The following is a 15342-nucleotide window of genomic DNA, read 5'->3' on the forward strand; positions in this document are numbered from 1 at the left end:
TGGCAGCGGTGGGATTCGAACCCACGCCTCCGAAGAGACTGGTGCCTTAAACCAGCGCCTTAGACCGCTCGGCCACGCTACCTCATTACAAGCGGGCGGTTAAATGATTGACAGTATCGTTTAATAGGTCATATTGGGCACAGCCAGCAGGTGCTCGATGTTTTCAGCAGGATGAGTTTGTCAACTTCTACTTTATTGACTGTGTTGCAAGTCTCCGATACGGGTAAGTGTAACATATAATATTCAAATTAGTTGTTTAAATATAGCAGACATCTGTTCGTACTTACTTAGACACACGTAAAGTGCTATACACAACATATTATACAGCTCTGTAGACTCGGTAATATCCACAGGGACCTGAGAATCAGTAACAGGAACTACAAATGTAGTATTGGACTTAGATGTAGCTTGTCGTTAAAACGCCATTTCTGACGTGCTAGCGCAACTTAGTGGTTTACAATAAATAGTTTAAAAAGCGATAAAATTACATATATACATGCTTTTAATCCAGACCACAAAATCGTATGTAATAATGAGTAAGACTCGGGGAAAGGTCTTACCTTACACACGTTTTCTCAGCCTACACTTCTCAACGAAAAACAACAATACATACTAAAAAGCACGCACGATGCACTTGACTATATGAATCACTGCTTATTCAATGCACATGCAGTCTACATGGAAATTAAAATAGTAACACAGGGTCATGGAATTTAGGACATATGTTATTGCATTGTATGATATTGCTTGGTTCAAGGTACATGTATGATGGAAAGATTTTTTTGTGAAGCTATTAATTTTCCAATAACATAGAATTCTATTACTTTAATGTTTTTCACTAAAATAATTCTGTAATCAGATTGGTTACTAAATATAAGTACCTTACTCCATAAAAAAATATTCTATAAATGCATGCATTTTTTAAAAAAATGTCATTATGACTGGAAATCTAATACATATAGTTTATCTTATATGTAAGAAAATAAGTTATCAATCTGTACCTCTTTTTTCAACAGTCTTCCCCACAGGTGGTTTTGCTCATAGTTTGGGCCTAGAGACAGCCGTAAGGCAGAGAATATTGAAGACACCAGGTATTATCTTATGCAGGTTTCTTAATATGTTTATAAACATGTAGCAAATCATACATAACATACAAATATTATTGATAATGGAGCTTTAAATGTCCCATGGTACATTTTGTATGTAAATGTATAGTAGGTTGCTTATACATGTAAGAAGGAGACAAAGGCCATGAAGTCACCATTACATGTAGTTATGCTGTGTTAGTTATTAATTATGTAAGTACATACTACATATACAGGATGTATAATCATTGCAATGAACAAGCTATAGGTGTATTCCATATGCTAAATCAGCCTGTAAAAACATATGATGAAGCAATTAAAAATGTTTTACCTGGCATTTTTTTCAAAATAATTTAAGTTACATTCTGAACCTTAACCGAAAGGCTTTTAATATTAAAATGCAGATAAAATTTGTCTTTAATTCCAGAAGAACTCAATGATTACATATTGTGTACCTTGGAAAACTCAGGTAAGTGTATATTAATGTATGTACCCTTGATCTACCTTTGGTTCAGTTAGCTGTCAATGAATAACAATATATTTACTAGAGTATATTAACCTATAAAAGTCAACCTCACTGTATAGATAAAGGTATGCACAGTGATCATTTAATTATTTATCATACTTCTGTTCCTTTCCCATGTATTGTTTGTACTTGTGTCATTTAAACTTTACATAGCAACTTTTATTTTACAGGATCATTTTGTCTGCCATTTGTTAGAGAAGCTCATGATGCATGCTGGGACAAAGATAAAATCCTAGATTTAGACAACTTGTGTGAAGTCTGTACTACAAACCATGTGGCTAAAAGAGCGAGTGTCCGACAGGTGAGTGTGAACCACCAACCAGTGGCTAATAGAGCAAGTGTCTGACAGGTGAGTGTGTACTACCAACCAGTGGCTAATAGAGCAAGTGTCCGACAGGTGAGTGTGAACCACCAACCAGTGGCTAATAGAGCGAGTGTCCGACAGGTGAGTGTGTGCTACCAACCAGTGGCTAATAGAGTGAGTGTCTGACATGTGAGTATGTTCTACCAACCAGTGGCTAATAGAGTGAGTGTCTGACATGTGAGAATGTACTACGAACCAGTGGCTAATAGAGCAAGTGTCCGACAGGTGAGTGTGAACCACCAACCAGTGGCTAATAGAGCGAGTGTCCGACAGGTGAGTGTGTACAAACAACCAGTGACTAATAGAGGGAGTGTCCGACAGGTGAGTGTGTACAACTAACCAGTGACTAATAGAGGGAGTGTCCGACAGGTGAGTGTGAACCACCAACCAGTGGCTAATAGAGCAAGTGTCTGACAGGTGAGTGTGTACTAACAACCAGTGAATAATAGAGTGAGTGTCCAACAGGTAAGTGTTTACTACCAACCAGTGGCTAATAGAGTGAGTGTCCGACAGGTGAGTGTGTACTACCAACCAGTGACTAATAGAGTGAGTGTCTGACATTTGAGTATGTACTACCAACCAATGGCTAATAGAGTGAGTGTTTGACAGGTGAGTGTGTACTACCAACCAGTGGCTAATAGAGTGAGTGTCCAACAGGTGAGTGTGTACTACCAACCAGTGACTAATAGAGTGAGTGTCTGACAGGTGAGTGTGTACTACCAACCAGTGACTAATGGATGATTACTACAACCATGGCTAATAGAGTGAGTGTTTGACAGGTGAGTGTGTACTACCAACCAGTGGCTAATAGAGTGAGTGTCCAACAGGTGAGTGTGTACTACCAACCAGTGACTAATGGATAGAGTGAAGTGTCTGACAGATGAGTGTGTACAAACAACCAGTGACTAATAGAGCGAGTGTCCAACAGGTGAGTGTGTTCTACCAACCAGTGACTAATAGAGTGAGTGTTTGACAGGTGAGTGTGTACTACCAACCAGTGACTAATAGAGTGAGTGTTTGACAGGTGAGTATGTACTACCAACCAGTGGCTCATAGAGCGAGTGTCCAACAGGTGAGTGTGTACTACCAACCAGTGGCTAATAGAGTGAGTGTCCAACAGGTGAGTGTGTACTACCAACCAGTGACTAATAGAGTGAGTGTCTGACAGGTGAGTGTGTACTACCAACCAGTGGCTAATAGAGTGAGTGTTTGACAGGTAAGTGTGTACTACCAACCAGTGACTAATAGAGTGAGTTTCCAACAGGTGAGTGTGTACTTACAACCAGTGACTAATAGAGCGAGTGTCTGACAGGTGAGTGTGTATCAACAACCAGTGACTAATAGAGTGAGTGTCTGACAGGTGAGTGTGAACCACCAACCAGTAGCTAATAGAGCGAGTGTCTGACAGGTGAGTGTGTACTACCAACCAGTGGCTAATAGAGTGAGTGTCCAACAGGTAAGTGTGTTCTACCAACCAGTGACTAATAGAGTGAGTGTTTGACATGTGAGTGTGTACTACCAACCAGTTAATAATAGAGTGAGTGTTTGACAGGTAAGTGTGTACTACCAACCAGTGACTAATAGAGTGAGTGTCTGACAGGTGAGTGTGTATCAACAACCAGTGACTAATAGAGTGAGTGTCTGACAGGTGAGTGTGAACCACCAACCAGTGACTAATAGAGCGAGTGTCTGACAGGTGAGTGTGTACTACCAACCAGTGGCTAATAGAGTGAGTGTCCAACAGGTGAGTGTGTACTACCAACCAGTGACTAATAGAGTGAGTGTCCAACAGGTGAGTGTGTACAACCAACCAGTGACTAATAGAGTGAGTGTCCGACAGGTGAGTGTGTACAACCAACCAGTGACTAATAGAGCGAGTGTCCAACAGGTGAGTGTGTTCTACCAACCAGTGACTAATAGAGTGAGTGTTTGACAGGTGAGTGTGTACTACCAACCAGTGACTAATAGAGTGAGTGTTTGACAGGTGAGTGTTTACTACCAACCAGTGACTAATAGAGTGAGTGTCTGACATTTGAGTATGTACTACCAACCAGTGGCTAATAGAGTGAGTGTTTGACAGGTGAGTGTGTACTACCAACCAGTGGCTAATAGAGTGAGTGTCCAACAGGTGAGTGTGTACTACCAACCAGTGACTAATAGCGTGATTGTCTGACATTTGAGTATGTACTACCAACCAGTGGCTAATAGAGTGAGTGTTTGACAGGTGAGTGTGTACTACCAACCAGTGAATAATAGAGGTAGTGTCCAACAGGTGAGTGTGTACTACCAACCAGTGAATAATAGAGTGAGTGTCCAACAGGTAAGTGTGTTCTACCAACCAGTGACTAATAGAGTGAGTGTTTGACAGGTGAGTGTGTACAACCAACCAGTGGCTAATAGAGTGAGTGTCCAACAGGTGAGTGTGTTCTACCAACCAGTGACTAATAGAGTGAGTGTCTGACATGTGAGTGTGTACTACCAACCAGTGACTAATAGAGTGAGTGTCTGACAGGTGAGTGTGTACTACCAACCAGTGGCTAATAGAGTGAGTGTTTGACAGGTGAGTGTGTACTAACAACCAGTGACTAATAGAGTGAGTGTCTGACATGTGAGTATGTACTACCAACCAGTGACTTATAGAGTGAGTGTCTGACAGGTTGCTCTATCAACAGCCAGGGTCGTTGGACGTGCCAGGTTTGTTGGTGAAGGAAAGCCAGAGTACCCAGAGAAAAAAAACAGTACCTGGCAACTGCCCCACTTAATTAAGACATACATATGGCAAGCCAATTAAACATTTATTGATGGAGCTAGGTCTATCCCTTATTTAATTGAATTATATTAGATATCTTATATAATGATATAAGATATCTTTTATATATGAGATATCTTATAAAATCTATAAGATATCTAATATTTAGTATATAAGATATCTTATATAACATATAAGATATCTTATATAGCATATAAGATATCTCATTAAGGATATAATATATCTCATATATTATATAATACATCTTATATACTTTATAAGATATCTTATATAGTATATAAGATATCTCATATAGAAATTATATAAGATATCTTATATATGTATAGAAGATATCTCATATAGTATATAAGATATCTTATTTAACTTTCTTTATAAGATATCTTATATCATATATAAGATATCTTAATTAATGAATAAGATATCTTATATAATTGAAATCTAGTTGCTCTATAAGATATCTTATATAAAATGAGATTTAGTAGCATTTTAAACAGAAACTAATTTCTCCCTTGAGCATCATTCAGAGCACTTCGGAACACATCTTAGAATCGTTCGAAATGACAGTGATGGCATTGAAAGGGAGAATCAACCACTGTTTGGTTGTATTCAACGCTGTATTGAAAACACAGAAGCAGTTAATTCCCATCACTCTAGTTGTCAATTCGAACATGGCGACAATAAATATATTGGCTATAATATTAATGGTGACCTATCTATACATGCATACTTTTGTCTGGTTCAACCAAACGCTTGATACTGGTGAGCATGCGAAGCCAACAAGAGTCTGGCTGAACGAGTAGTAGCATAATGAACAGCGATATAAGATATCTTATATATTATAGGATTAATTAAAAAATATATATAAGATAACTTATATATTATAGGATAAATTAAAAAATATATATAAGATATCTTATATAATATATGAGATATCTCAAATACTGTAGGAGATATCTTATATCTCAATCAAGATATCTTATATATATGCAGTGAAATTAAGGTATCGACATTGCTCTTTGAATAAATGTCATGTTGGCTTGCCATACATACAAACTTGTGATGATCAAACCAAGAAGCATCCAAAACCATAGACTCCACAATACCAGTTTCTAGAATATCAGAACTGAATTAACCAATAAAGTTGGGTTTGGTAATTTTTTCCTCCAAGCTTTGTCTAAATAAAATTGCAGCCAAAAGTTTCAATCAATCAAGGGGATATTATATGGTGTTAAAACTGAGAAAGTAAAAACTGTAAGGGTCTTATTGTCAGTCTACTGCACGTTACCTTCACTTTTGGAACTTGTCAAGGCCAAGGTCAAGCTTTTAGATTTATTCCTCTCAAAACCTGACCAGTAACTAAGGTGATATATTTAACTTGAGGTATGTACCAGTACAAATGGTACTCTCAATGGAACATGTAAAGACATTCTGATACCATTTTATATATAAAATTTGATAATTATTTCTGTTTGAAAGTTACATATCAGTGAATCAAATAAAAGATGGTAGTGTAGATTTCTCTATTCATTAGTTAATAACTTTGCTTGACCTCTTGACCTCATCAGGGGCGGTCCCTACTGGACACCAGTAGCCAGGCGTTCCGTGTAGAACAGATCCTGGAGATAAAGGGATCTCTAGAGTACTGTCACCATCCAGTGGTGTTTGGCTGTGTATGTGGAGCAATGGGTATAGATCTACTCACCACACTCACTACCTACCTCTTCAATTGTCTACGCACTGTCATCGCAGCCGCCGTGAGATTGGACCAAATTGGGGCTATCCAGGTAATAATGTTAGTGACCAGATATGTCACTATTTATCCTTTGAATCAGGCCTGAATTGTTTGCAAGTCAAACATCTCCATCTCAGGTTAAAGAGCTAGCAACTGATGATAGGCCGGTGGTTTTTCCTCGAGATAGTGTGGCTTCCTCAAAACCTACCAACCACTTAAATTACACTGATTAAGGAAATTTAAGGTTTGATTAAAATTCAATTCAAGCAGAATTGTTCATTTTCACCCAATACATAATTGTTCTTTTTTAACTACTGTCAAAAGATTCATTCAAGAGTTTCATCATATTTGACCTAATTGCCTTTAATTATAGTAGATCAAGGTCATTTATTTGGACAAACCTGAATGCCATGTAAGCCCTGCACACTACAGTATCAGCTTTATATAGGCCTGTCATATGATAGCTATAAACTAAAAGGAGACATGAATAATAATATCTGTAATGGATCTTATTCATTTCAGGCACAAGTTGTACAAACTGAATTCCAGTCAAGAATTTCAGAAATCCTTGAGAGGTAAATTTAAAATTAAAAAAACATTTGTTAACTTTTAATTACTTCAAACTATCTTATTCAAGTTAAGCTTGTATGTTTCCCTTGGAAATAAAACCTTGTTAAAGTTGGTGGAACCATATGGTGAACTTGGTAAACATGATAATCATGGTAATCATCAGGTAGTCATGATAAACATGGTAATCGTAATATAAATAGAGATTAAAAAGTGTATCTTGAATACATAAGATACATGTAATATACAATAAAGTGCAACCAGGACCTTGAAAACACTGAATTAAACAGGGTTTCTGGGCTATATACTTTATCATGTAAATTCAATAAGGGGGTTTCGAGATCCCAAAACGATGTGGGACTTAATAACCATGCTTTCTAGTATTATTATCATCAGTGTATAATGATAGACAATCGATCAAGGGGAGGTAACTTGATGTAAAAGATTTGGAAATCAGTTTGCGAAACATAAAGATATGTTGTTAAAGACATTAAAGGATTAATTGTTAAACTGATTTTGAAAATTATATATTTTGATAAAAATGCATGTCTTTATGACAAGAAAACCATTAAAATTTATAAGAAATGGGGGATTTATTTTCTTTTGTTGTCAATGTCACAATGGGGTGGGAAATGTGGGGTAATGACCCCACTTTTGGCGGGAACATATATATGAAGGAATCGATTACAATCAGTTGTTAAATTGAATTCATTGACGATGAAGGGAGAGAAAAAAATATGAGTATTGAAAAAAAATTAGCAACTGTTGCGAGAATAAACAATATTACTTTGTGTGAAATTGCCGGTAAATTGTTCTTTGCCCACATTGTTTTGGGATCTCACAACCCCAATATTAAAAGCACAATTTTGTTGAGGTTGATTTAGCTTTTATATGAATCACTCAGTAGCTTTCTACTTCTACAGGCACACAAGTCGCAGTACTGATGAGGCCTGCCTACTCTACCCTCTGGTGGATGTCTTCCAGAACACACATGATACAATGTTCTCTAAACTCTTCTACAGCTAGCTTTATCACTTAAAACACAGGTGTTCAGTTTGGTGGATTCTTCTTGAAAAATCATGAGAATATTCATGCATGAAATAACAAGCCATGTGATAAAAACGATAATCTGTCGTCATGCTGATTTCTAGTAAAAGCAAAGTTTATTCAAACATATATTATGCATTGGCGAATAAAATTTTGGTGAAAATACATTGCAAAATTGAAAAATACTCAGATGTTTTATAGGAATATGTAAAATGTTGATGCAAATACAAGGAGTTGAAAAAAAGAGATAAAGAAGGAAAAAATCAGGACCACAGAATTTTATGCAAATAAACGAAATAATTGAATGACCATTACGCGATTATATATGAAACCGTTAATGCTAAACTAACAATGTGTTTCTACTTTTTTTATTTCTATATGTTTACCGGACACTGAGAATTTAATGCTATTCAATATATATATATATATATACATTTATGCCAAATTCTATATTCATTTACATAATATATATGATTTTGAGCAAAAAGACTGAAAAAAACTCATTTCTTGTTCCATTCCAGATACTTTTATATATATATAATATGTATGTGTGTATGTACTAATGCATTGTACATGTATATTAGATTTTCTTTAATTAATAGACTACATGAATGTATTTTGAATTTTGATAAAAGTTATTAAAATGTTACAAAACACTTTAAATCGATTTCAGTGTGTATATACATGTACAGTTCCTCTGGTACATGATGAAAATACTTGTAGCGCTAATTCATCTGGCCTTTATTTTTCAAATCATAATAACCTAATTCACATCCAGTTTAGCTAATAGAGTGACATCGTTGATATGCAAGGGGTTACTACTACTGTTGTTATGTCGACCAATGGACTATGTTGTGGCAAAATTGAAGGTTCAAAGATCTGTGTGTGACAACAGTTGACATGACATTTGGGCTCTCTCTAATCTTCATTGAAAGTCTCTGAATAGACATGTGATTGTTTTATTTCTCCTGAACTGCCTTCAGATCTACAATGACATAATCCAGAATAGTTTATGAATAGTGATATCAACCCTTGGAACATCAAAGATGATAGAGTGCGTGAAAGCTACATATATATATAGTTTGTTCAAGAGAATCACCTTTGACTTCATCCAAGGTCACTGATAATCAAATATTAGTACTTTTGCTATGTTGATGCAGACTATTGAACCTTTTTTGAAGTATCGGTAGCTCTCTAGATCTCTGTAGCTCCAACATGATAGTCGTCCGGAGCAGGTTCATAGAACACGGGACCTTTAAATAAAACCGGGATCACATATTGTTCTGTATGATGGAGAAAATGAGTGATGACTGAAGACAAAAGTCTGATATTACTATTTATTGACAACATAAACAGCTCGTTGTGGTGAAACTTCACGGATTGTGTGAAGTAACGTATGATATGGTACCAAGCATATATGTGTAACAAGTTCAGATACAACAATAACCTATTATTTCTATAACAAGGCTTCATCTCCTTCAATTCACATTAGTCACAGTTAGCACTGAAGCTGTCCAAAAACATTTTATTGAAATAAAGAGACTTTCTAGAGTGCAGTGAATTTTAACTTAGTTCATGCAAAAATATATAGGTGTTCATAGCTTCAATCAAAACATTAAATGTTAGTAAGAATTTCCATCATTTCAGTGTAAAGAAATACTCAGGGCTTATCAAATTTACTAGCAAATGTCACATTTACATGTTTGATAAATTTATGCGCCATGTGTGATATAATTGTTTCTGTGATATTAGTGATCTATATATATAGAATACTGGTACACATATTATGCTTTTACAGATTCTCGTCAATATTTATTGGAAACGCACATATTCAAGTGAACAGTTAACTTACACTATCCAGAATAACTGGTAATATTAAATGGACATTTGCGTACTGTAAGTATAAACTAACGTATATATCCTTGAAATACAGTAACCAACATATTACTTACAGTTAACTGTTGTCCCCTTTATCACACATACCGGTATACTGGTTTATTGACCTTGTTGACACTAGGAAACGCTTGCCATTTTTATTTCCAATTGGAATGCATTGTTTTACTAATGATTTAATTTCCATACACACAGGGGAGATAATTACATATAGGGTGTGCAAAATATCCTGTACCTTAAGGGGAGAGAATTGCATGGTGAAGGACGGTCCTATTTTATACAGACAAACATTAAAATAATGGAAGCACCAGGTATATTAATTTTTCAGATCTTTATCCAGGTATAATAGAACATGCTTTATAAAGCAAAAACATAAACATTCATAAATATCAATTAGAATTGATAATAATAATAATTTCATCTTAATCAAATAATTAAATAAACCTTTTAGTGTATCTAAAGAGAAGCTGCCTTTTAATTTAGTTAAAGGCGATAAAATATTGATAGTCAACAACCTAATGCAGCAAGTTATGATAAAAAAAAAACCAATTAGTCACTAATTAACATGCATTATCATTTAACTTCACCGGTAAGTTTCTATTTACTTACTTTTGCTACTTTAATCATTTTCTTTGGGTTAAGATGCACAATTTTAATGATAAAAAGGAAAATGTTTTAAATCCCGGGGCCACCCCCAAATGGTTAGCTCTGTGTTTTTTCTACTGCTTTTTATATACAAAAGATAATGATTATTGCCCCAGACTATACAGTTAGATACCATGACAATTAAATGGATTAATGTTACTGTAAATAATTGCCTTATAATGTATATTTCAGTGGATGTTTCTCAGTCCAAATAAAAGTTAAATTTAAACAGCTAGACAATGTGACTCCAGACAAAAAAATTATAGGTTCTGAAATGAAGGGAAGTAACTCTGATTGATACACACTTAATGCTAAATCAGCTTTGTTTACCTGATAATTATCTTAATACTGATCGTTAGAGTTTTTTGTGAATGCAATTCACTCATAAAGCTTTGATGTATGCACTGAATTTCAAATGCACAATTCGGTATTGACAATTCAGTTTAATTATACAACTGTGAAAGCATATACAATAGTGCGTTTACATCAATTAAGTTAAAAAACAATGTACATGTACATTGTATATACATAAGTTAACTTTCTCTGTATCTATGAAAACCCGATTAATAAGCTCCAAGGGCACCTGTTCTTAGTTTCACATTCATACAAGCTCTATTGCGATAAAGACAAAACATATTGCATAATAATAAATGCATATTGGTTTATAATATAAGATAAAGGAAATTTACATCTATTAATAATAATTAATAACACTTTTTCCAGAACTGTCTGTGTGATAAGTGAGGGGCACTTGTATCCAGATGGCTGGTATAAATCAGCGTTTTTCTAGGATTCTCTTAACAAGACACTCTCTGATGCCCGCCACTCATCACACAGTGTTGACTTTGGAGACGTCATAACACAAAGTAATAAACAACATAAAAGGAAAGGGAAGGTAACAGATGAAAATTATGTTCTAGATAATTAGTGTTGGGATAACGTAAATTAAGTTACAATATTGGAGACGAGTATGAAAATATGGAATATGGGTACATGTAAATCTAAAACTACCCTAAAAATATTTATTCCTTTCGTAGTATTTAATCAAATCAAGAAATTCTACAGAAATGAAAATATTATTTTCTTTTTTCAAATTAATAAATTCAGTAATTTTATCCAAAAAAAAAGAGAGAGAAAAATTAATGGAAATTTTGCCAAAAATATATGCAGCTATAACAAGAAGAAATATACTTGTGAACCTGCATATTTGACATAATTTGTATGGTAAGCATATAATGACAATTTGGGCATTCACAATTATTGAATTGTTTTATACAATGTACAATTCCAAAAACAGAAGATTTGATTTTTCATAATAAATGATTAAGCACAAAAATTTTGGCACAAAGTGCAAGAATATTATTACAACTGAACAATGTATGTATAGAGTAGCTTTTATGTGCCAATACACAGCATTATGCAGAGTACTTCAAGTTATAACAAAAATAATGTAAATGCGTCTAACAACAGCTTGATACATTTCTTACATATGTAAGTATCTATCTCCATCTCAGACTCTCCAAAATAAACAAGCTGAAAAGGGTTAGGAAAATTAGCACTAACAGGCAAAAATAAATGATGTTAAGCATACAATAACAAAAGCCAAGTGAATGGTATAAAATATAAAACAAAATGCTTAAAAACAGGATGGTGTGGGAAATTCAAGTACATGACCTTTTCATCCATATATTCACTTAAATATCTTGAAGATTGGTGTAAAAAATGTTTACCTTTCAGTCTCACATAAATTTTCCATATCATACAATATAAGATGCACAAATCTTTAAAGATGCTCCACCGCTGACAGAGCATAAATGATACCCATCATTTGAGCAATAATTGGTGTTTAATTGTGTATAAATATATGTTTCATTAACACAAAAAATAATATAAAATAACTTGTTTTGCTTTCGGAGCATGCGAAATCAGTACTGCATTCCGTATAGGACATAGTACCACAGAATTTTTTCGAGATGCAATTAATTATTTTTGATATTTTTATCTTGAAGTAAAATTAGAAGTTCAAACTTTTCAATGGTGGTAAAGCAGTGGAGCATCTTTAACTAATTCAAATATCATGATACATGTATTTTGAGTACATTATGAAGAAATAGATTAGCATCAAATTAAAGACAGCATGTCTGAAGAAATTAAAACTGTGTATGTTAACTTTGTTCTTGGTTTTATGTAACAAATAGAATCTTTTACTTGACATGTACAAATATGTGTGGCTGCTTAAACAGGAAAAGAAACGATGCAATCTTATGTAATAATTGTAGATATTTGCATAACAAACATTTAAATCAACTGTGAAGAATAATTATCAAAATTAATTATTTCCATGATTATATATTTTCATTAATGATATAACCATATTTCATTAAATTGTTCTGAAAAAAACCCACCTGCGCTGACGTTTCAGTAAATCTTCAATTTTTTAAATGTCTAAACCATAAGTATTTGTTCAATCAACTTCAGCATGAGTAAATTGTAATATTAGTTATCTACAACCTCAAATATTCCTTTGTCCGTATAATTATATACTTTAAACCAAGTCATTTTCAAAGTGAAACACTTTCTCGTGTTACTATGCATGTGATCTAATCTATGTAGCATTATTTGATTTTTGCAAAATCAATCACCCAAAAAAGCATGAAATTATTTACACAATTGAAAATAAGTTGGTTTCCATCATTCTTAAAATTCTACAATCAAAGCATTGACTTCAGTTCTTTCCAAATGAAAATAAAATTCTTTGTGATAGACGAGTATATTACACTTATGCCGTCAAAAGACCTTACAGTAGTGACAAACAGTAGCCCAGTCCCACAGAGATATACAGATGAAATCCAGCAGAACTCTAACATCAAAAAGACCTACATTTACACAAAGTCACTTCGACATGCACCTTCAGTTTTTGTCTGATTTATCTTTTAACCACATGCAGGTCACTAGATGGTCACTCAGTCTATCATTTAAAGCTCGGTGGTCATCTTTGTGGTCATGTTCTGTATACGCTTGGCATTGCAGTTCTTACAGAGTATGTGTTCATCCAATGGATAACAGCCGCGACCTTCTGCTTCCGAGGACAGTAGCAGACCGCAGTCCTACAAACAAAAGAATAGTGTAATACATAGAAAGTAACCCAAACTCGTATAAACAAGGAATTAAAATAAAGATTTACCTATACTCAAAGGCAGAAAGACAACAAATTAAATCTCACAGCGATAACACTGGACATGAAAACTCCTGTCCATAGTGACTACTTACCTCACAGCTATAACACTGGACATGAAAACTCCAGTCCATAGTGACTACTTACCTCACAGCGATAACACTGGACATGAAAACTCCTGTCCATAGTGACTACTTACCTCACAGCGATAACACTGGACATGAAAACTCCAGTCCATAGTGACTACTTACCTCACAGTAATAACACTGGACATGAAAACTCCTGTCCATAGTGACTACTTACCTCACAGCGATAACACTGGACATGAAAACTCCTGTCCATAGTGACTACTTACCTCACAGCGATAACACTAGACATGAAAACTCCAGTCCATGGCGACTACTTACATCACAGCCATAACACTGGACATGAAAACTCCAGTCCATAGTGACTACTTACCTCACAGTAATAACACTGGACATGAAAACTCCTGTCCATAGTGACTACTTACCTCACAGCGATAACACTGGACATGAAAACTCCTGTCCATAGTGACTACTTACCTCACAGCGATAACACTGGACATGAAAACTCCAGTCCATAGTGACTACTTACCTCACAGCGATAACACTGGACATGAAAACTCCTGTCCATAGTGACTACTTACCTCACAGCCATAACACTGGACATGAAAACTCCAGTCCATAGTGACTACTTACCTCACAGCGATAACACTGGACATGAAAACTCCTGTCCATAGTGACTACTTACCTCACAGCGATAACACTGGACATGAAAACTCCTGTCCATAGTGACTACTTACCTCACAGCGATAACACTGGACATGAAAACTCCTGTCCATAGTGACTACTTACCTCACAGCATAACACTGGACATGAAAACTCCTGTCCATAGTGACTACTTACCTCACAGCGATAACACTGGACATGAAAACTCCTGTCCATAGTGACTACTTACCTACAGCTCCATAGTGACTACTTACCTCACAGATAACACTGGACATGAAAACTCCTGTCCATAGTGACTACTTACCTCACAGCGATAACACTGGACATGAAAACTCCTGTCCATAGTGACTACTTACCTCACAGCGATAACACTGGACATGAAAACTCCAGTCCATAGTGACTACTTACCTCACAGCGATAACACTGGACATGAAAACTCCAGTCCATAGTGCATAACACTCATAGTGACTACTTACCTCACAGCGATAACACTGGACATGAAAACTCCTGTCCATAGTGACTACTTACCTCACAGCGATAACACTGGACATGAAAACTCCTGTCCATAGTGACTACTTACCTCACAGCGATAACACTGGACATGAAAACTCCTGTCCATAGTGACTACTTACCTCACAGCGATAACACTGGACATGAAAACTCCAGTCCATAGTGACTACTTACCTCACAGCGATAACACTGGACATGAAAACTCCAGTCCATAGTGACTACTTACCTCACAGCGATAACACTGGACATGAAAACTCCAGTCCATAGTGACTACTTACC

At 35.3% G+C, this 15342-nt stretch overlaps 2 protein-coding genes and 1 non-coding gene across 4 annotated transcripts in view; 1 reads left to right on the top strand and 2 right to left on the bottom strand.

Annotated features, from left to right (window-relative positions):
* On the bottom strand, nt 1–82 carry Trnal-aag (transfer RNA leucine (anticodon AAG)). Its single transcript has one exon. It is a non-coding gene; the product is annotated as a tRNA-Leu (tRNA).
* On the top strand, nt 74–10340 carry LOC138322663 (uncharacterized). The gene is made up of 7 exons (XM_069266678.1): nt 74–223; nt 1017–1091; nt 1513–1554; nt 1782–1912; nt 6311–6529; nt 7000–7052; nt 7968–10340. Exons 1-7 carry the CDS (start codon nt 172–174, stop codon nt 8068–8070), a joined length of 675 nt encoding a protein of 224 aa, XP_069122779.1. The 5' UTR covers nt 74–171; the 3' UTR covers nt 8071–10340.
* Nucleotides 9415–15342, bottom strand: part of LOC138322653 (lipoma-preferred partner homolog) — a 21796-nt gene continuing 15868 nt past the window's right edge. For both annotated transcript variants that reach the window (XM_069266657.1, XM_069266665.1), the window contains exon 10: nt 9415–13736. In XM_069266657.1, the coding sequence (XP_069122758.1) occupies nt 13605–13736 (132 nt within the window). In that variant the 3' untranslated portion in view covers nt 9415–13604. The remainder of the gene's footprint in view (nt 13737–15342) is intronic.

Source organism: Argopecten irradians, chromosome 1, assembly GCF_041381155.1.
Source record: "Argopecten irradians isolate NY chromosome 1, Ai_NY, whole genome shotgun sequence".
NCBI classification, from domain to species: domain Eukaryota; kingdom Metazoa; phylum Mollusca; class Bivalvia; order Pectinida; family Pectinidae; genus Argopecten; species Argopecten irradians.

Coding starts and splice junctions, on each gene's coding strand:
- LOC138322663 (XM_069266678.1), top strand. CDS start 172: ATGAGTTTGTCAACTTCTACTTTATTGACTGTGTTGCAAGTCTCCGAT. Junction 1,092..1,512: donor GAGAATATTGAAGACACCAG/GTATTATCTTAT, acceptor CTTTAATTCCAG/AAGAACTCAATGATTACATA. Junction 1,555..1,781: donor GTGTACCTTGGAAAACTCAG/GTAAGTGTATAT, acceptor TTTATTTTACAG/GATCATTTTGTCTGCCATTT.